Source organism: Panicum virgatum, chromosome 4N (assembly GCF_016808335.1).
Source record: "Panicum virgatum strain AP13 chromosome 4N, P.virgatum_v5, whole genome shotgun sequence".
NCBI lineage: Eukaryota > Viridiplantae > Streptophyta > Magnoliopsida > Poales > Poaceae > Panicum > Panicum virgatum.
Genome location: NC_053148.1, coordinates 15,991,043 through 16,013,760, shown reverse-complemented (window position 1 = coordinate 16,013,760; position 22,718 = coordinate 15,991,043). Strand labels below are relative to the sequence as shown.

Here is a 22,718-nt window from a genome sequence, read left to right as displayed (position 1 = left end):
TGAGGATTGTGTATAGTAGTTTCTGAAGTGAAGGGTAACAAACCTTGGATTCAGAGATCGAGTACTTCCTTGACGAAATAGACTGCTCGTTGCACTCCAAAGGCATGACCTTCCTCGGAAGGTTCCACCACAATAGCTATACTGACAACATGAGTAATCGCAACAATGTAGAGTAGCAAGTTTTCGCCTGGTAATGGAGTCGTGAGGATAGGTGGTGATTAGAGGTGATGCTTGAGATCCTCGAGTGCCTGTGTCACATCTGCTATCCACTGAAACTTGTCTTGTCGCTTTAGAAGCTTGAAGAAGGGAAAGATCCGTTCCCCAAGTCTAGAAAGGAATCTATTCAAGGCTGCATGCAATCTGTGAGCTTCTGGACATCCTTGATGGTAGTTGGAGCTCCCATAGCTGTAATGATGTTGATTTTCTCCGGCTTAGCTTCGATCCTTCGGTGATTGATAATGAAACCAAGTAATTTCCCTGACGATACGCTAAAAACGCACTTGGTCAGGTTGAGCTTCCACCGGAAGTTGCACAGACTGTTGAATATTTCTTCGTAATCAGGGATGAACTGTGGGTTCCGATTTTGACAACCACGTCATCTATGTAGGTTTCGATATTGCGATGTAGCTAATCGGCAAACCATAGCTGAATAGCTCACTGGCATTTAAGAGCAAGTATAATAATTGGCTGAGAGTCATATGGGATCTATATGGAAGAGAGAGAGGACAAGAGAGAACAGAGCTGGCGTTTTGGGATGCGCCCGCCTGAAGCCGGCGGAGACGCGCTCCCTTGACCCCCATTGGCTGCATGTGCTTCTGCACCGCTACAGCACCACGGGAAGCAATAAATATCAGTGGGTCCTCCACTACAGCAATGGTGACCTAGCCGGTGAGCGAGTTGTATTACTAGTCCTGCTGTAAAAGTAAGTAATTGACTGTTGCACTAATCTATATATTAACTGCACTTTTCTTTTGCCACAGGCACCATTGATTATTTCAGAACCACAACAGGAGTGGTATTTTCAGTACTGGTCTATATTATTAACAGGTAAGATTAGGTACCCATATGCCATCTTAATGTGTAGGCATAATCAATCATCTATGTGCATGAAAGGAGGATCTCTGCTGGAAATATGTATTGACTGTAATAAGTTGATGTTAGTTGATTAGCAGTAAAGGACCACAAGAAGAAACAATACCTGTCAGTTGATTAAGAACATATGTGAACTACCCATGTGCCCGATGTTGCAACGGAAACCAGGTGACCCCTGTTCCCTCGCGATGGATCCTCAAGCCGCGGGGAGGGATGGTGTCGGAGGCAAAGCAGGTAGGTAGGCAAGGCTGCGACAGATCGGATGGGCATGACCTCCGGGGCAGCTACGGCATGCCGTGGCTGATCGGAGAGCAGGCCGCGGCATTGGATGGGGCATCGGACAGGGCGCGTGGACTACTACTGAGGCGGGGTGCAAATCCGTGCGGCAGGGACGGATCGGGAGGCGAGGACGGCGAGCAGCAGGCGGGGAGCGGCGCGGCGGAGCGGTCGATGCCGAGAGAGGGGAGGTCTTGGTGTAATCGCTGCCACTCCAAGATCCTGGTGGTGTTCATAGGTTCTAGGAGTGTTAATTGGTAACTTTTTAAGTGCACTTCCAATTCTTTTTAATTCAAAATTTTGTACTATTTTTTTAAAATGAAATCTCAATTAATTTAAACTGCTATCGTATACTACTTTTATGTTTAATCAACGGCGGGAATCATCCAGCGACAGAACACTACTAGAAAACGGGCCATCGGTCCTGGCCATCGGTACCAGCTGCTGTTGCAGCCAGTACCGATGCCATCGGTACCGGCTGCAACAGCAGCTGGTACCTTTGGCCGTTGACCGAACATGTGGAGGGTAATTGGCACCGGTTGGTGGTTCCAACCGGTTCCAATGCGTCACCATAGGAACCGGTTTGATCCACCACCCGGTACCAAATGAAGTCTGCGCTAAAGGCACCGGTTTGTAGGAATAATCGGTTCCTATGATAATGAAACGTGGCAGCTGCCAGGAGCTTGGGCCTAAGGCACCGGTTGGTGCCTTGACCCGGTGCTATTGAATTAATTTTAGCACCGGGTCATTGAATTCAACCAGTGACTTTGGCCCGAGCCTATAAATACCCCATCTCCTCCCCCTCTCAAGCTGCCGTGAACTCACTGTTCATGGCAGCTGAGTGGGGCGAGGGGAGGCGAATTTTTACTATTTTTAAAAAAAAAAGGTTAGTTATTTTTTTTATAACTTAGCAATTAATTTTTAGAAACAGTTATTACTTGATTTAGTTTATATATGTGATAATTATTTATATTTGTAACATCTTATTTAAGTTATATATGTTATTAATTTATTTGATATTTGAATACTATCAAATTATTGTATTTATATGTTTTTTTCAATTTATTTGATAAGTGAATAGTATTTATTTATTATAGTTATATGCATTATCAATTATATAAATATATTGTTATAAATTGGTATTATGAATGAACTATTTGTACAGTACAATGATGTATATAAATGTATTGTATGTGGACCCAGATGAGTCGGCAATGGATGTACATGGCCGACCGGCGTTAAAGGAGTTCATGGATGGCGTGCATGAATTCATAGAAGCGGCCGAGAAACACAAGTATGGCGGTTTCGTTCGTTGTCCATGCAAATTTTGTAAGAATGAGAAGGATTACTCATCATCAAGAACCATCCATAGTCACTTGTTCAATAGTGGTTTCATGCCGAACTACTATGTTTGGACCAAGCATGGCGAAAGAGGAATTGTGATGGATAATAATATTTTCTTAGCCAAATGATTATATCTTGTAATATTTTTCGTGAATATTATCAAATTTATTCGGCAATTAAATGATTTACTAGGCATATATCAGATTTATTATTCAATTAACTAATTTATTAGATGATTAAATGATTAATCAGATGATTAATATAATTATTGGGTAATTAATAGATTTACAAGAGAAAAACAAATGGGAAAAGAAAAGAGAACCTTTGGTACCGGTTGGAAATTACAACCGGTACCTTAGGGTCCAATTTGGGATTTTGGTAGAAAAAAAAGTGGGCCGTCCAGCGGGAGTTGAACCGTGTCAGCGGAGTTTTCATTTCCCGCCCGTTGCCATTGAGATACTAAGGAGATTCGTCCTCCTGGGTCAAAGAATTTATAAAATTAAAGTTTTCAAAGCCTTAGGTACCGGTTTTATGAAACCACCCGGTACCTTAGGGTTTTCATTTCCCGCCTTTGGAGGCCTAAGGAACCGGGTACACGAAAACCGGTACCTTAGTATTTACAATGGTACCGGGTGGAAATTACAACCGGTACCTTAGGAAAGCTTAGGTACCGGTTTTACTTTTCACCCAGTACCTTAGGCTCTCCCTATATATCGAAGGACGCGCCGGTTCTTCTTCTTTCTCGCCTTCACTGCGCGCCGCTCCCAGCTCGGCCACCCTCTCCGACGATCGTCCGCCTCGCCGCCGCCGCCCCGTCCCGCCTCCCTGCGCGCCCGCTGCCCCAGCAGGCCTCTCTGCGCGCCGCCGCCTCCCATTGGCCCGGCCCGCGCCGTCCTCGGTGGCCGCGCCTCCTCCTCTGTGCCCGCGCCGCCACCCTGTCCCGCCTCCCACGCCGACGCCACCGCCCAACGCTGACGCCAGCGCCCCCGGCCGCCGCCGCCCTCCATCGCCACGCCGTCATCCCACGCGCGGCGCCCGGCCGGCCTCACTGCAGCAAGCGCCGCCCCCCCTCCTCTGCGTATGGATTTTTTTTTCTTAATTGTTTTATTTATTTATGTATTCTGTATAATTACTTTGTATTATTATAGTATAATTAGTTTATGTATAATTATTGTATAATTAGTTTGTATAATTAAATAGAATTTAGTTTGTATTATATACGTATATATATATAATAATTAGTTTATGTATAATTAGTTTGTATAATTATTGTATAATTAGTTTGTATAATTAGATAGAGTTTAGTTTGTATTATATATGTATATATAATAATTAGTTTGTGTATAATTAGTTTGTATAATTATTGTATAATTAGTTTGTATAACTAGATAGAATTTAGTTTGTATAATTAGATAGAATTTAGTTTGTATTATATATGTATATATAATAATTAGTTTATGTATAATTAGTTTGTATAATTATTGTTTTCCAGACTGTTGCGACAAAATTCTTCCAGCTTCTTGATGGAAGACATGTACCGAAACCCTGGGCCACTTCAGTTTGAAGGACTGGGTGCTGAGACAAAGCCTATTTCACTGTGTGTTGAAGATCGAGACTACATGGGAAGAATCAAACAATTGCAGGAGTACTTGGAGAAGGTATTTTACCAACTTCGTTGTTAAATTCTTGCCCTTTCCTAAAATCATACTGTGCGTTAGCTGATCAGTTCTTTCCTGGCCCGCAAACAAAGGTGAAAAGCATTGTGAAGCCTGGGTGTTCACAGGATGTCCTCAAAGCAGCGCTAAGCGCCATGGCTTCTGTGACGGAGATGCTGGCAATCATGTCTTCCCCGTCTTTCAGTGGCCAGGCAACCATCTGAAGGCCATGCGAAAGACTGTATCGTCTGAATGCTGATCTCGTGTTCTCGGTCTAGGCATATTTTGGCTTCTGTCTGTATCATCCGTCTATCTGAAACCACCGTCTTGATAGGTCCTCTGCTCAATATCTGCTTTGTTTTTTGGGTGTTTTTCATCTAGACATATTTTGTTTCTGATTATAGATGATGAGCAATTTCGAGAATGTTGATTGAGATGAGTGGGAACAGGAATAATGCTTGCAGTAAGGAAGCAAGATATAAGTTTCACCCAAAGTCTCATACTACGACTCTTAAAGAGCAGTGGAGCTTTTAGGTTGGGATGGGTTGCTATTTGATTTCTATAAGCATTGGGTGGGCAGGGGCGACGCCACATTATGTCTGCCTGGTGCCTACTAGTGATTAGCGCGCGTCCATGCACGCGAGTTGACAATTAGTAAAAGATTGTTCTAATTGAAATATTTTGGAACTACTAGCAATATATATAGCAAATGCGAGTTTCTTTAGGATAAACATGTTTTCTTCAAAGTACAGTCTACATGTTGTGGAAGATCGGAAGATCCACTTGGACGATAAATGTCCAGACGAACAGCTAATAGGAATCCGTCGACCCTATGGAGCGACTGATGGAGCAAACAAATTAGGAAACATAGAAAAATAAAACGCATATACCATCATCAGCTTTAGGTGGTCTAAGCATAAGCAAAAGCACGCGGAAACAACAAATGTGAAAAGCTGCAACTGCACAAAAATATCCTGGTGCAAGTAAATCAGATCCAATTCCAATCTAGAAAATAAGATAATAGGGAAAACTTTAGGCCTAATAAAAATCCTACTTCCTTCTTCCATGTTTATAAGTCATGGTGGAATATGGCAAAAAAATCAGATCCAATTCCAATCTAGGAAATAAGATAATAGGGAAAACTTTAGGCCTAATAAAAATCCTACTTCCTACTTCCTACTTCCACGTTTATAAGTTATAGTGGAACATGGCACAGTCTTCTAAACAACACTACCAAACAACATTTTAATCATTTATTTATCATATATTATGTCACTTATGGTTATAAATTTATAATTATTGTAAACTATATTTGATTATGAATCAAATCATATAATATTATATTATATTATGAAAATAAAAATTTTACATTATATTTGCTTGGATCTAGCAAGGACCAACAAGCAGCATACAGCAAAACGAAAAAGCAAACAGAGGCATACAAAGGAGAAGACAAAAAGAACCAATAAACAAAGGGGGTGAGCACCAGGGATTGCAAGCAGGACCAGCGGGCAGCGGCACGTAAACAGCACAGTAATGAAAACAAGAGCAAAGCAGGCATATGGAAGAACAGGAAGCAGCGGGGGGAACTAAAACAAAACTTACCTTTGAAGAAAAACCAAGGACCTGAATGCAGAATCACGCAGAATCATAACTTATCAGCGACCAGGAGAGCCGGATACGGAAGCGATAGCGAGATACGGAAGCGATAGCGAGATACGGAAGCGCCAACACACCCACATGCAAGACACGTGGTGAGGTTCCGGACTGGCAGCGCAGCACAAGCAGTCAATGGTCTAACTGCCGTTGAAAGGGTAAAAAAAAAATCTCACCGATTAGCTTCGCCAGCGTCTCCCAGCCAACCAATCGGCATCGCAGGGTCATAGATTTGCAGCCGACGTTCCCGGGCTGCGCGGGCACCTCCCCCGCCCCAAATGCAATCGGAGATGCATCAGGATAAAAAAAAATCCACTAACTAAACTTAAAATTACCATATATTCCTGACAAGTTATTTTAGTCCTAAAGGAGTGCACCACGGTCAATTTGGAACTGACTTCTCACCCTATGGGTGGGTTGCGATCCCCTCCACAAATTTTCTTTGCTCCTGATTTCCGTGCTAACCAGGCAGTTTTTGCTAGAACTTAACATCCTGACCCGTATGTGTTTCTCAATTACAAAGTTTTTTATCATGATCCCAATCATCTTCAACGTTAACTTGAAATCGAAACAATGAATTCCAAATTGCAATTAGCATCTCCTCCAGGACCTAAAACACCTTTCACTAACCACTAGTTTCCAAAAGGTCTACAAAAAAATACAAAAGGGGAAAAAATCAAAGGACACGCCAAATTATGCAAAAGGGTTTTTTTATCAATTATGCAAAAGGGTTGACTTGAAGCAACCTCCCTAAAGAACATTGAATACTGGGCTCTACGGGCCCGCAAAGGCAGTCGGCAGTCCAATGTTCCCTGGGCTGGGCTCTACCGACGCGCCTCTACATGGGCCGTGCAAATTGGGTCAGGTTTTTCCTTTCCTTCTCCCCAAGAAAAATCCATTCCGCATTAGCTTTCCAAGCTCTTAACCCCTAGCTGTCCAAAGGACCAAAACCCTAGACTCGGAAACCGGCCGCCGCTCGCCCCTTGACAACCGAACAGCTCGGCAACCATGTCGTCGGCGTTCCTCGCCGCCCGGCTCCTCCGCCGCGCCGCCACCGCATCCTCGTCCTCTCCTCTCTCCGCCCTAGCCCGCCGCGCCCTCCACTTGGGCCGTGCCCCCGTTCCCCTCCCGCGCCGTCTCCCCGCCGCCGCTCGCCGGTTTCTGGCGTCGCAGTCTCCGGCGTCCTCCTCCAAAGACTCCGCCGACGAGAACCTGAGGCGGGTCATCGAGTCGGAGATCGAGTGCGTCGTCCAGTCGGAGGAGAGCTTAGCCGACAAGGTCCGCTGTTTCTTCATTTGATTTGCTTGCCTCCTCACTGTTGTCGTTCGATTTTATCCGTGTATGATCAGTTCATCCCTTGCCAAAGCCATGATTTATTCATGGATACCTGAAGAAATCTAACAAATCTGACTGGTTAAGTTGAAAAGAGATTAGGAATCCATAAGTAGATTCAAATACATTTAGGTATGCCACTTTCACTTGGGGCCAGAAGGAATTGGTTGTCAAATAACTTAGATGGCAAATAGTGCCTTAGAATTTACTGAAATTCCTGTCAACTTAGAGCCACATTAGCAGCCATGCTGGGGAGCTGGGGACTGCCCTTTCTTTGTTTGAACCACCTGTCAGCATTGCATAATTGATTTCTCATCTATGTTTTAAGCAGAGTAAACTTTCATAGACCACATTCTTTTGTTTAATAAGCAATGGTCCTGCTCTTCAGATATTCAGTTCAGATTCTCTGTATCCTTTAGGAGTCCAATCGAAAGTTCCAGATGAAGTTTGCAAATAGCTGAAACATACTTGTTTGTTGTCGGGTTCAGGACCTAGCAATTTGTCATGTGATAAGTCAGTGTAAATTCCATAAAGTCTAGGCTGTGCAGTAGTATGAATTGATCTGGCAAGTGTAACATGTACTACCTCTGTCCCAGGATATAGCTATTTTTAGGTTTTCTCCGAGTCAAACCTTTTGAACTTTGATTGTAGATGGTAAAAAAACATAAAGATGGAAAACATAAAAATGATATTAGTTTATCCATAATGAGTTTCTTGTGGGTTTCAAATCCATTAGAGTGGCTATTTTTTATGATAGTTTGCCAAAACCTAACGCAACCCTCCTCCTTTACTCGGGCTTGGGACCGGCTATGCTGAGACGACTCAGGAGAGAGAGAGAGAGAGTCTTCCAGTCAGCATAGGCGGAGTTTCTTTCGGGTTATGGATTGATCACCAGCCTACCCCAACATATGCTGAGACGAACTTATTTCTTTCGGGTTTCATCTCTAGCCTACCCCAACTTGCTTGGGAAAAAAGGCTATGTTGTTGTTGTTGTAGTTTATCCATAATGAAATCAACTATCCTAACATGTAATCTTTTCTATTTAAAAGTAATTATTTTTGGAGATATTATTGGTCAAAAATGAAAAGGTTTGACTTTGAGTAAGTCTAAAAGTTGCTATGTTTTGGGACGGAGGTAGTATATGATGTAGGTGTTGAGCACGGATTGTGATATCAGAGTTTATACCTTGCAATGCAATTTCCTCCTTATGTTTGGGTCAATTTTCCCCTTCTGATCTGTAGCAACTCTTTGATTTTTAGGTTGAAGTGTTATAATGTTGTAAACTTTGTATTTTTGTTTATTTGTTATGGGCAATGACACTTGATTTCATGTTTATGGTTATTTTTGTCAACAGCACATTGGACTACCAGATGACTTCCCTTTTGAGGTCATAGACAATCCTGGTGATCAATCCATAACCCTCAAAAGAGAGCTTGCTGGTGAGACAATTAAAGCTGCTGTCTACACCAACTTTGATACAGAGGAAGATTTGGATGAGGATGATGGGAGTGACAATGATGGAGAATCTTTCAAGCCAGCAATTCAGATGGTTGTCACTGTTGAAAAAACAGAAGGCCCAATCCTGGAATTTGACTGCAACTTTAATGATGATGAACTGGCAATTGAAAGTATGAGGGTGCTGAACCGTGATGACCCTGATGCTGAGAATATGTATGAGGGACCACCATTTTCGTAAGTTCTTTGTTTCTTGTCTATTTGATATTTTTCATTCAGGCATATGAATAAGCTTTATTCAAGACATTCATTAATCAGGAAAATAATTTTTGTATCTAGGGTTCTTTGCCACAAATCGCTTGCACGGGCATGATTGGTCACAAACCACTTTCACAGTCACCATAGAATATTCGCGAATATTGCTTTCATCTTGTCCTATAGATGGTATACCTGTCTTTACATACTCTTGCCATCTCGAAGTGATTTGTTCTCATTAGCTCTATACCAATGAATTTTCAGTTAATGTTTGTGCTTTTGCTGCTCTATTTTCTTCATTTTATCTTTTTGAATTTTTTCAATTAGGGGACATGGAAACTAGATGCAAGCAATAATGAAAATATTCATTTTGAGGGCCTGTTTGTTTCCGTGACCTTAAAACGCTCGGCCGCGTTAAGCAGAAGCGGCTCCGAGGCCGTGTTGGCGATTTTCCGTCGCCCAGTTCAAAGGCCCGCGATTTGCGTTGGCGGCGACCCACGAACGCCCGTCCGTTGCGATGCGTTTGGCGGGTGTTTTTTGCTTTTACTGGTGAAACGCGACGCCAACCCGGTCCCAAACAGGGCCTGAGTTGTGAGCCTTAATCCTATATGTACAGTTTTTTTTGCAAAGACATCAGATTTGTTAAGTACTTCAATATTTCAGTCTAACAAGAGACGCAACAGAACAAGATCCAACCATGACGATGTTGCTGGTCTACTTCTGCGCGCCGAAATATGCATGGGTTTAATTGGTACAGTAGGTAGTAGATGTGAGGAGTGAGGACTTGTCTGATTGTTGTTAGAACTGCTAAGCATGTAATTAGCACATATTTCACAGGATCTACTTTAATTTCCTTAACTGTGAAGATCACAATTTAAATAAAACTCCAACAATTGTGTCCCTTGGTCAGCAGTGACATAGCAATTTAGGTGTCTCGAAATGACATGAAGGCTGACAATGATGTCCACAGCATGACAATGATGTACACAGCATGGAATGATGCAGTCATGCACTCATGCTACTAACTCAGAAGTAATCATGAAAAGTTTGCATGTGTTCATGTAGCCCAAGCATTGGGTTCTCCATTCATGAAGCCTGAGGCATACAAATATGTGCATGACTTCGACATTTTCTTCTGAATTAGTTTAGAATCAAAATCAGCTACTACAGTGAGACACATGCTGATTTGATCTGCTAGTTGCAGGGCATGACTTAAACCAGGTGACTTTTGGGAAGCCACAAGACATGAAAAGATGCAACAGTCAGTAGCTAAATACTTTAATATAAATGTCTAGTGGACAAACACTTAATCAAAGCCACTAGGTATAGCAATCATGCAGTTTTTAGGTGGTTGTTGTTGCTTTAGATTGTGTGATGAAACTACTATAGAACATACTGTTAGGGATGAAGCATGTGAACCATGTTTGACACCTTGATGCAAGATGATCTATGCTCAGCTATATATTCTTTTGTACATTTTTTCTCCTATGCTTCAAATTTGCATTATTTGCTGTCAGGGACTTGGATGAGAGCTTGCAGAAGGCCTTGCATAAGTACCTTGAGGCGAGGGGGATCAAGCACTCACTGCATGACTGGCTGTACGAGTACATGATGAGAAAGGATGAGAAGGAGTATGTGGTCTGGTTGAAGAACATGAAGGAGTTCATTGGAAACTGAGTGCCTCTGCCTGTTAGTTTCCTTTTGTTGGGAGAACAAGCCTTGCACTCATCGTCTCATACTCTGATCATAATTACGCAAATATACCTCCTGGCAACATATATTTTGCTTCTCCAAGATTTTTTGTTGACCTGGTTATTCGTTATGGAAAGTGGTGTCCTTGAGCTCAGCTTTGTGTAGGAGGCTAGGAGCCCTTAATTTCTCTGAGCCATGGTTTACTGTGTGGCCATTTTTACCAGGTTCTATCAGGATGGTGATTGCTGCAGCTCCCTAACTGCAGTGGTTGGGTCCTAAAACATTTTAGAGATTTGTAGGTGAAACACGAGTTAAATTGTAAGTCAGTCGAAGAGTAGTTTGATGACCTATTTGTTGCCTACTGCAGTATTAATTTGAGATGCAAGGTATGTTTTCTTTTAGCCTAATACTACCAAGTCTAAGGTTAGTCATGCCTCAGTGTCTTCCAGCTGCCAGGCACGCCACAGTATGTTCAGCTACCTGTATTTGGTTGGTGTTCCCGATTGCACCAAGACCAATTTCTTGGCTCACGAAATTAGTTAAGCCACAACCAAACAAGATGGTAACTTTGTGGTTATTCGCTTGCTGCTGTTGGAACAAGAGAATCAATTTAAGCTAGGTGGATTGATAAAGCTAATGGCCGATGAACGCAGCGGTTCCTCAGATTCGGGACGTTGTTTTTAACTGGAGAGGGCAGAACAGAACGTGGTAGCCAGCTCTCCGCTCTCGGAACCCGTGGCACATGCCGACGGCTGCACAAGAATCACAAGCTTCTCATGACGAGGCACTCAAATTAAACCTGCTTGTCGATTTCTCGGTTGATTGACCATCATCGCTTGCTTACGGACCCAGATGACAGAACGCGGGATAGAAACTTGAGCCGAGGAGCATCTAGAAAACGTGCCGGCCAATGCAAACTGCAAGAATGCCGGCGTGTCGGCCGGATCATGTGAATCTGGTGACAATTTTTTTTATTAATCTTAGCATGTTGCTATTGGACTTGGACCATGTAGATAAATAAGCTCCGGGTTTGCTTGGTCTTCCATTTTCCTAAGATTTTAGATTTTTATTGTATAGGGTGTCGACTAGCTAAGCAACTCTTTGTTTATTCGTGTTACGTATCAATCCGGTTGGCATCTTCCAGCATGGTATATATTCCCCCAAAGAAACAAAAGGGTGTTCATAAATAAGACAATTTGAAGTAGCAACATGTGTTGGGAACGAAACTTAAAATATAAGAATGGTTTTTCTTTGTCGTAGAATATAAGATCTTATCAGTTTTCGCAAAATACACATATTTTTATATAAATTCTGTAATACTTAGCGGTGTTGATTTTTTAAATTTATTAGAGTTAATAATTAGGTTTAAGTGTACTAGTTCACATTATTAAATGATAGTTTATCGCAACTCAACCATTGTAAAACTTACTCCTAGAATTAGGCAAAATGTTGTCGACAACAAATTATCTATCTCAAAGCTAGTGGCTACCAATTTTTTTTTTGTGTCAAGTTCTTTCCAGATAAAAGTCAATAACATGATCAGTAAATTAAGTTGGATTGGTTGAATTGAACAGCAAATATGATTGGACAGAATAAATTTGGGACACTCGTGCCTGTTCGTCCCCGTTCAAAATATGCGAGCTTTCTATGGGATGGGTCAAATTATGGAGTCAAATACCAGCCCGCTGGGTCCTTTCTTCAGTGGCTCTGAGATTTCAGCAAAAGGGAAATCAGGTATTGCCATCTGGAACACTTGGGATTTGCTAAGAAGGAACTAATTCCATTCAGACACCTTTATATTAGGAAGCGTTGCAGCACTTTCCTTTCTTTTCTTCTGACAAGGAACATTAGGTTTTGAAAAGGCTTTTAGAAGTGTATTTTGATCATAAATTTCAGCATCTCATTAATTACTGCAAAATGAATGTCATATAAAAGATTTTGTGGAATATGAATCTGTCAATGTAAGTTCAAATATGAAATGTACATACTCATATAATTTGACTAATTACACTTTATAATTAAACAAAAAAGGATAAAGTACCATATTTTCTTTCACACATCATATAAATCAGGCAACTGCAATTTTTACCAGCATTCAATCGATATTCTTCGGACATCGCCTAGGCCACAAGGCGTACCCAGGATGCCTTATCACCTTAAGAACCATGCTTGCAACCTCGAGTTAAACTTAACATAGATCAGTGCACAAAAATCTCGAGAAAGAATACAATTTATTATGATTATCCCTACGGCCAAAGCTGGATGGTTTCATTTTAAAAAAAATAACTCCAAGCAACTTGGCCAAAAAGAACAAAGGACGATTGTGCCGCTATTTTTTTTATTCTTTTAAGGTTTTTTATTCTTTTAAGGCCAGTAGACAGTAGTGGGCATATTAGCTGAGAGGTGTTTTGTTTCGAGTCTAGAAGCCCAACCGTACGCTATAACGAACTGCAGGTACAAAACGAGGGAGCATAGTTTTAGTCGCTTTACCAGGATTTGAACACCCAGGGACACACGTATAAGAAAGTATAGAAATATAGCACACTAAATCTATGAATTGAAAACACATAGGAAACTGGAAGTTTGGATGAAGCATTGGAAAAGCACAGTAATTTGATGAGGAACACAAGAGAAACTTCCATAAGGTTCCACCCCTTTGTAGAATTGCTCCAAAATTTTTATAAAACAAGTCATTCTATTTGATTTGTAGGAACCTAATTTCTTGTTTCAAAGGATTTCATCACCAAATTTCCAATAGGATTTCAACAATCATCTAGAGTTCATTTATTATCCCTTGTTCCAAACCGCGCTGAGTCTTAGATAACAACTTTGAAAATGGGCCTTTTGCAACAGATCAAGGCATTTAACCCGGTTGAAATGAACCGTGGCATGATATTAGTGGAGTGCATATCCAATGCCGCAGGTTACATAATACTCCCTCCATTCACCTTTAATAGATATATTTCAAAAATTCAAATATTTATAAATGATAGAGATATTTGCTATTGACATAGACTATAGTAAGAAATAGCACTAGTAACGAGGAGTTTTCAGTTAAAATATTGGAGGACCAATAAAAAAGTTTGTGTTGCATTAACTATATGATAAGTAATGTTATTTTCCTTGGTCACCGTGTTATAGCTATCAAAAGTGAATGGAGGGAGTAGCATCTAAACCGATGAGCAATAGACTCATCATATAAAATATATATAGATAGATCATGCTACCATTCTATTATCATGCAAAATTTAAGGTTACGGATTTGCTAATGAATTACGCCTGCAACTATTCAAGCGATGGTTTATCTTTTTTTTTTATTTCGTTACACAAGTTTTCATTCAACCTCAATTTCAACGTGATAATAGATGCTGGCATGCTATTATATCCAATCCATACTTTTGAAATGGTTTTTTCGTACATCAATTTTGGTGTAACGGGATTTCGTAGAATGGTAACACCGTGTTTTGGTTGGCAACAGCTGACGTTAGCCCCTCATAGCTGCTCCTTTCGTTTAAAACAAGCTACTTCTTTTTTATTTTTTAACTTTGACTAAATTTAGAAACACATATCAAATCTATAATAACAAATAAACACGCTATCAAGATATATTTTTATAATAGATTTAGTCAACTTGATGTTGCAGGTGCTGACACATTCTCTATACAATTAATCAAATTAGTGAAGCTAACTTAGAATAAAAATAAAATATATCAAGAAATGATAATATCTATGATATCAAATAATTGATAAATGAAGTAGCATAAAAGTACCTCCAAATCTAACACAGAAGATCAGGGAGTATTGCGCTCTACAAAGTGTCTTTTTTCCATAACTCAGTTTTTAATAAAGATGTCTTATAGAATTGTATTTTAGAGGATGTGATTTTAATTAGAGATTGGCTACTGTAGTATTATTGTAGCCAATAATCGATTAATTACTGCTAATAAATTCATCGCGAAAAGTTACATTAAGTCCAGAAAAAATTTTAGCAAATAAAATTCGTTTGGTACTTTATGCATAAAAAAATGTGGCGAACCAAACGGGACCCACAATGTCTGGTACCCGTACCGCACCGCCGCCCGCGTACGCTTCTCCTACCACAGGACAGGACTACAAGAGAGGGAGGGAGAGAGATTGCCGGTGAGGTCAGACGCTGACCCGCCGCACACCGCGACAGAGCCAAGAACACGCGGTGACGCCTTTGCGGCCGCCGCGCAGCCCCCCTCCGCCACACCGCCCCGCACGGGCATCCACGTCGCGCCTCCGTGCACGCACACGACCGCCAGCGCGATCCCTCCTCAAAACCGGCGTGCCGTGCCCATCCGGGGCAGCGCCACCGCCGGATCCGACGGCCTCGGGGGCGGGGCCGCCCGAAGCAGCACCGAAAGCAGCGGAAACGCGCGCTGCTCCGGACGGATCGGGCCGGCGCCGCGCCGCCTCCGACTCTGCTCCGCGCCGGCTCCGGCGCGGGGCGTCGCCGAGATGGGCGCGGACGGCGGGCTGAACCGGGCGGCGGAGGCGCCCCAGCACGGGGAGGAGGGCGGCGACGCGAGGGTGTTCCGGTGCACGGACTACTCGCTGCCGCGGACGACGCTGGCGCTGGCGCTCTGGCTGGGCGGCATCCACTTCAACGTCCTCCTCGTCCTCGCGTCCCTCTTCCTGCTCTCCCTCCGCGCCGCCGCCATGTCCGTCTCTCCCATCCACCTACTCTCAATTACACCAAAAAAAAAGAAGAAACCTTTTCCTCTGGTGGAAGATATTCTTAAGTGTCAACGTCCGTTCCCAACCCGTCTCACGATGCAGAGTGGTGGCCGTCCAGCTCTTCTTCATGTTCGTCCCCGTCAACGACCGGGACAAATGGGGACGGAGCATTGCCAGGTACCCCTGCTTTTCTTCGTTTCTTCCATTTCTAATGGTTGGGATTCGGTTCTCTCTTCTTCACGGTTGGTGAATTGCCAGCGTGCGCGCCGTGCAGGTTCATATTCAGGCACGCAATGGGCTACTTCCCGATCACCCTGCATGTGGAGGACTACAAAGCCTTCCACCCCAGCAGGGCGTACGGTGCGTTTCCAATCCTATTTTTCTGTTCTCGGATGCTTCGGTCATCATATCCATCATCCAATCCACCATTGGAGTTGGTTCTTTAGGCTAGTCCTGGGCCCAAGTGTCGATTTCATTGCTGACGATAACAAAATGGGGAAAAGGGAAGGGAATCTTTTATTTGCAGAGTTTGTGGTGATAGTGATGCTAATGCTCTGCATTCGCAGTGTTTGGTTACGAGCCACACTCCGTGCTACCGATAGGACTGTCGGCTCTTGCTGATCTTGTTGGGTTTATGCCTCTGACTAAGGTCAAGGTCCTCGCGAGCAGCGCGGTAAGCTAAATGCCTTGAGATGACGTTATTCAGTGATCTTTTTAGGGGCTCCACTCGTAACAGTTGATCTCAAATCGGTGTTAGGTGTTCTATACCCCGTTCTTGAGGCAGATTTGGACATGGCTTGGATTGGTACCCGCGACAAGGAAGAATTTCTATTTCTACCTTAGAGCTGGCTATAGTTGTATCGTAGTGCCAGGTGGTGTCCGGGAAATGCTTCATATGGATAATGATTCAGAGGTTTGGTTTCATCATCTATCCACGCTCTTTCTTGTATCTGTTTATTTGCCTACAGTCCAATGGAATTACATCAAAATCATTATTTGGCATGTGTTTTACAGGTTGCTTTCCTTAAATCAAGAAAAGGCTTTGTCAAGATAGCTATGCAATCTGGCTGCCCTTTGGTCCCTGTTTTCTGTTTTGGGCAGGTAACAATCTTGCTTTAGTTCATGATGCCCCACATGTTATTTCTTTAAATACAGGTGTAAACTATAAGGAATTGAGACTCTAAACTAAGAAAATGTAATTAACGTTTTCAGTTAATGATTCACAAATTCGTATCTTAGTCCCTTGCTGGCAAATGCATTTGTGAAAAATAGTATTACTGATTATCTACTGTTTTCATTTGCTTAGAGCTATGCATACAAGTGGTGGAGGCCAGGTGGCAAGTTGTTTGTCAAGATTGCTAGAGCAGTTAAATTTACTCCCATTATCTTCTGGGGAAGATTCGGGTAACTTCATCCCTCTTAGTATTCTGTGTTTTTTTTTTCAGATTTGATTTTTTCACTAATATGTACACTTTTGGTTACTTTCACTAATTGTGATCTTGGAATTAGCAAATTTTACATGGCCTCTGACATTTGAGTGCAGGACACCCTTTCCCTTTCCAAGACCAATGCATGTGGTCGTGGGTAAACCTATTGAAGTCGATAAAAATCCCCAGCCTACGATTGATGAGGTAGGTTCAGAAATTTTTGACACAGGCTCATGATATTTTCGTGCTACATCACTCTGCAAACCAATACAAAAATATTCAAACCTAATTACAGGTATCCATGAATTGAGATTTTGAAAGGAAACAAGATTCTGGAGCTTGTGCAATGACAATGTTTTCTTATGTTCATACTCTTGTAAATAAGACTTCTGTTAAAAAAAATGCTTTCTTTCATGTTATTGATCTGTTTGAACTCAAGTTTCTGAGATCATGGTCCTGGGTGCTGACAGATTAATGAAGTCCATGAGCAGTTCATCATTGGCTTGCGGGAGCTGTTTGAGAAGTACAAGGAAAAAGCTGGATATCCTGGCCTCCATCTAAGAGTCCTATGACATTCCAGTACCAGGCTCCAGTTAGGATTTAGCAATAACGTGGCCCTTCGCTGCTCTCCTGAAGTTCCAAACTGTGCACTTCGCGTGCATTCAGTCTGTAGTTGCTGCGTTGTGGTGATGGTCATAAGGCTCCTAGCTCTGATGTGAAAACGTGCATTGGATGCTCATGAGTCTGAAAGCCTTCAGTTGCTTGCTTAACTTTGGTGGATGAAATGCGTATGTAACGATAGCCAGATAGGTACTCTGAATACAAATTACGCAATATTGCAGTCATGAAGATTGGTGAGATAAGCTCCCAGCTTTAATCTTCTGAAATAAAAACGAGTAATACGGGTGCTTGATGATTGTCGTGTTCTTACCAGCAAGCATGGAATTTTCCTAAGATCTGCTTTTTTAGAGACATTTATAACACTAACTTTCCCGTGCGGTTTGGCATCTCGCAGTTTGCATACTTGTTTTCCTTTTTTTTGTGTGTCGTACGAGTTACGTACTTACATACAACTACCAATTTGGCTTTTTTTTTGCGAGGATTATTGAGGCGTGATTGTTTTTAGTTCATCTGATTGTTCTGAGGCGTGCTGCAGCCAGAATTGCATTCATATTTGTGATGTCTAGCTAGTTTGAGTTCAACTTTGTCGCACAACTTACTGAGAGATTTCTGCTGCATTATTGGAATCTATTAGACCTGAGATGACTACATGATGATCTTGTATTGTACCATGCCACACTTATTTCTCTCTCACACACACACCCTCTCCACCATTCTACCGACCTCCTTACCAACTTCTCTCTGGCATCGGTGGACCTACCATTGCATTGCCTCCCTAGTGGAAGCAAATCCTCTGCAGTACTGCAGAGGGACTCACCCTCACTGATGTGTGGGCCCCACATCACTCGAGCCCACATGTCAGGGGGTGAGTCCCTCTGCAGTACTGCAGAGGAGACTCATCCCTCCCTAGTGCACTCTCCCATGGCCTGTGTCAAGCTGCTTCACCAGTGTCCCTGCCTAGGGTCGGTCTCTTCCGTTGTTATGTACTCCCTCCATCCCAAATTATTACTCGTTTTGGTTTTTCTACATATATATCTATTTTGCTATGCATATAGAAATATATTATGTCTAGGTCCATAGCAAAATCGATGTATCTAGGAATGCCAAAAACGACTAATAATTTAGGATGGGGGAGTATTGTTCTGCTTTGATCTGTAAAAACTGAGGTTTGCATCCTGTAAAATCGATGTCCACTTTTGCCGGCGAGAGGATTTTTTTTAACACCGTACCTGCCTCGTAAATTCTCTCCAACTAGGATTCGAAACCGAGCTTGCAAGGTGCTACTCGGAAGCTCTAACTGTTAGGCTAGAGGCCCTTTCGCCAGCCAGCAATATGGACCTCAGCCCAACAAGAAATCGGTGGCTCAGGCAGCTTTCGGAAGCAAAAAAGCCCTGAAGGGTAAGTGTTCTTTTCACATTAGCTGTGCTGAAGCAATGTCATTTATCTGGGAAATGATATATGGCCTTGTTGGTTGAGCTTGGAGCTAAGCTAAGTTCTAATATGACCTGTCCAAGTCAAAATTGGTCTGATGGACTTCTAACCCCATTAATTTTCGTTAGCAATTTTTACCTTTTTCTTCATTGGGAAAGGATCACATGCATGTCTCATGTAACGTTGGAGAATTCGCTGATGAGGTGGAGACACAGGTAGATGTCCCAGAAAAAGAAAGGTTTACAAAATGCAAGTACAGAGGATTGAAGTCATTTAGGACCTCATCATGGGATCCTAAGGTTTTAATCACCACTAGTTATGTTGAATATAAAAATATATCGCTAATTACTGCCATTTTAGTATAGACCTTACTCATTCCATGTAACATAGTTATTGCTCCCCATCTTGTTGTCTGTGGGAATCATTACCACTTGAATATGCAAGAATATCTGCAGTTGGATAATTTTACACGAACTCAAAAGCATGTCCTTGCTGAAATTGCTGAGCTAGATGGAGGTACAAACGATTGTGCTCAAGTGGGATCATATATATGAGTCTCTATGTGAAAAATTTCCCGTTGATATTCGACATCTATCAAGAAGAATACCTATGGTGGTTTCTGGTCTTCTTCAACATGCGAGTAAAAAATGTGCGGTTTTCACTTTAGGTACTCATCCTGCTGTGAACAACAAATTTCATTTAATTTGCTCCGTTCTGGCCCTATGGACCTATGGTATATCTAGAATGGTGTTGGTCTAGCTTAATTTTTATGTCAAAATAGCCTATGATGCATTCTTTAATTTATTGGCTTGTCGAAAAACTGGTCATGCATTCTGTATGTGGGTGTTGTTTGGTTTGCTTCCAAAATTTTGACTAGGCAATGCATGTTGGCTCCTCTCATCATAATTCGTGCCGAAAAGTTTGGCAAAAGCATAGGTGCCTAATTCCATTTCCAAAATAACGGAAAACCAAAATTTGGCAGCTTCGTCAGCGCAGGTCAGGGTGGCATCCAAAATAGCTGAATGGAATATTGCTTCTAAGGCCTGATTTAGTTGCAAAATTCAAAATTCCAAAACTATCACGTCGAAAAAGAAGTTTACATGCATGGAGTATTAAATCTAGACAAAGCCGATAAACGAATTGCATAATTTGCTTGTAAATTGCGAGACGAATCTAATGAACCTAATTAGGCTATGATTAGACACTAAATTACTCCAGTAATTGCTACAGTAACCATGTGCTAAAGATGGATTAATTAGTCTTAATAAATTTGTCTCGTAGTTTACCGACGTGTTCTGGAATTAGTTTTATAATTAGTCTATGTTTAATACTTCAAATGTGAAAAGATTTCATTTCAAAAATTTTACGTGTGCAACTAAACGAGACCTAACTCCTCTGGTCATACTGACAACTAGCAACATGATTCTTTATGTTTTCTACATTTTAGTTTAGAGTTTTGTTACAATGATTCTAAAGTACCAATGGGTACTTTTAGGAACTTTTGCTATGAAATTTTTTCCGGCCGTTGATCAATGGAAGGTATTTATAAAAATTAAATTAAATTAGTATTCGGTCCCAATTTTTGGTACTTGGTCCCATATTTTTGTAACACCAGCTACTTTAGTCTAGGTACTTCCTACCTTGATCACCGTATAATTCTGTCATATGAACGACTCTTATTTTTTCAATCATTGTAAAAATTCTCATTAGTTTATATTTGTTGCTTGTTGGCATTGTAGGAAGTACCTAGAAGTACCTACACCCTGTTTGGATACAACGGATAATTTTTATCCCTTCCCTTTTAGCCCTAAATTATCCCTCACGCATCCAAATAGGTGGGATAATTTTGGGCTAAAGTGGATTATCCCCCCAAAAAAAATCTTTAACCCCTCCAAGGTATGATAATAGGGCTAATTTTTTGTGGGCCCCGCACAAAAGTGAGTTTCCAGGCGCATTGACTCTGCCGGTCCCCCATCACCATCCCAAGTCCCGACTTCGGCGCATCAGCTCCAGTTGCATCCACGCCGCCGCCAGCTCCAACCGCTTGCCGCTGGTTCTCGACCCGCCGCCAGCCCCCTTCCCCATCGCCGCCGGTTCCTGGTCCCGCTTGTCGGTGTTTTACCACCAAGCCCACCGAGGGATACCCCGAGGTGGTAGATTGTAGGCAGGGACTCGTCAAGATCAGAACGTGATGGTGCAAGGAATACAAAGATTTAGACAGGTTTAGGCGCCGGAGCGTAATACCCTACGTCATGTGTGGTTGTTTGTATTGCCTTAGGGACTGATGATTGTGTTGTGTGTTTTGGAGGGGTCCCTGCCCGCCCTTATATAGTCTGGGTGGACAGGGTTACATGGAAAGTCCTAGCCGAACACTAGCAGAGTTCTATTCCAATAGGGTCGGGTAGTTCCTTTTGTATGTCAGCTAGTCCTACGCCTAATCGGGTAGTTACAAGAGAGGTAAGATACATCCATGCGCTATCCTTACTCTAGAATATTCCACGCCTGTAAGCAGTCCCGCTGCCCCGGGTCTGACAAGCCCCCGAGCTCTTCGTAGTCGAGTCTTGCAGGCATCGAGTACTTCTGAAGACATTCACCGAGTGCTTCGAGTGCTTCTGGAATCCTCCAACGCCTCATCGAGTGCTTCGAGTAGTCTTCCGAGTACTTTTCTTGGCTGCATTAAGGCTATGAGGTGCTCAAGCTATGAATCTTTGTTGACACTTCTTAACGTCGCTACCAGGTTTGTTAATTCCCCGGCAACGGCACCAGAAATGCTTGTTGGCGTTTCTAATGCCCAATAGAATAGATATTCTGCAAGCGCATAGAATCACCGCTGTAGCACTTCACCTTGGAGTATTCCAGGGTATCGTATTTTCCCCAGGGAAGCACTATGGCAAAGAGTATCGTAAATCGAATGATAACCGTGCTAGCTTAATCGACCGACTAACTTGACGGGGGGTAAGCCAGATAGATAAGTAAGATAAATGGCCAAGTGATGACCGAGTGACACACGGAGGTTCAACTCCTTAGAGAGGTAGCAGCTGGGAGGACAACGAGTGAGATAAGACACCTGAAACACTTCTGAACTATCAAACTAGCCTCTCTAGATCAGACTAAACACCTAACTAGTTCTCGAGAAGGCAGAGCTTACTTTGGCGGCTGGAGCATGAAGAACTTTAGAAAGGGATGAGAGGGGAGTCCAACGGCAACCTGCACTACTGCTATGAAAACACCCGAACATGGTGGACTACAAAAGACGGATAGGGCTGTCACCACCTACCGACTACCACAATGGTTCGTGGGGTGGAACACACTTTCTAGCTAACAATAAGGTTAGACAACACGTCTGCACTCGGTGTTAGGATTTCTCTCGAGGCCTTCGAGAGAAATCCCCCTCAACCTAGAGCACTAACTTGAGATACTCTAGTCCGGGCGAGAAAACCCGTAAGATAAGATCCCGATTACTAGGAAGATAACTTAGCCTAAACTAAAGGAAAACTTCCGCGCTCGGGCTGGACACTCAGACTCGAGTAGATAAAAGATAGCGGAAAGTAAAGCTGACTCAGAAAAGTAAAGAAGATAACTTATATTGATAAAGTCAAAAGAAAGATACAAGAGCTATACCAGACTTCCGACGACTCCGGAATCCCGAGCAAGCTCGACTCGACTCTAACTCCCAAGCTACTAACCTACTCTAGAAAGTACAAGTGAAGAGAGAAGAGCTCCAATGGTGTGTGTTTTAAGTAATGGATGGTGCCTCTATTTATAGCCTTCCAGGGTCGGT

At 42.4% G+C, this 22,718-nt stretch overlaps 2 protein-coding genes and 1 long non-coding RNA gene across 4 annotated transcripts; all 3 read left to right on the top strand.

The window, feature by feature from the left end:
* The first annotated feature begins 4,195 nt into the window (after window positions 1-4,195).
* Window positions 4,196-4,861, top strand: LOC120671241. Its single transcript, XR_005673553.1, has 2 exons — window positions 4,196-4,370; window positions 4,463-4,861. It is a non-coding gene; the product is annotated as an uncharacterized LOC120671241 (long non-coding RNA).
* Window positions 4,862-6,920: 2,059 nt separating this feature from the next.
* LOC120670334 (uncharacterized protein At2g39795, mitochondrial-like) lies at window positions 6,921-11,158 on the top strand. Its single transcript, XM_039950420.1, has 3 exons — window positions 6,921-7,301; window positions 8,710-9,047; window positions 10,583-11,158. The coding sequence occupies exons 1-3, from the start codon at window positions 7,032-7,034 to the stop codon at window positions 10,740-10,742; spliced, it is 768 nt and encodes a 255-aa protein (XP_039806354.1). The 5' UTR covers window positions 6,921-7,031; the 3' UTR covers window positions 10,743-11,158.
* A 3,734-nt stretch (window positions 11,159-14,892) lies between these two features.
* LOC120670614 (diacylglycerol O-acyltransferase 2D-like) lies at window positions 14,893-17,801 on the top strand. Of its 2 annotated transcripts, none has more exons than XM_039950761.1 (9): window positions 14,893-15,442; window positions 15,561-15,635; window positions 15,733-15,818; window positions 16,025-16,131; window positions 16,216-16,371; window positions 16,473-16,559; window positions 16,765-16,862; window positions 17,002-17,089; window positions 17,181-17,323. In XM_039950761.1, exons 1-9 carry the CDS (start codon window positions 15,240-15,242, stop codon window positions 17,193-17,195), a joined length of 915 nt encoding a protein of 304 aa, XP_039806695.1. In that variant the 5' UTR covers window positions 14,893-15,239; the 3' UTR covers window positions 17,196-17,323. The 2 variants fall into 2 exon arrangements, with proteins under 2 accessions (XP_039806695.1, XP_039806694.1); XM_039950760.1 differs by lacking the exon at window positions 17,181-17,323 and adding an exon at window positions 17,356-17,801 and having other exon boundaries at window positions 14,895-15,442.
* The last annotated feature ends 4,917 nt before the right edge of the window (window positions 17,802-22,718 follow it).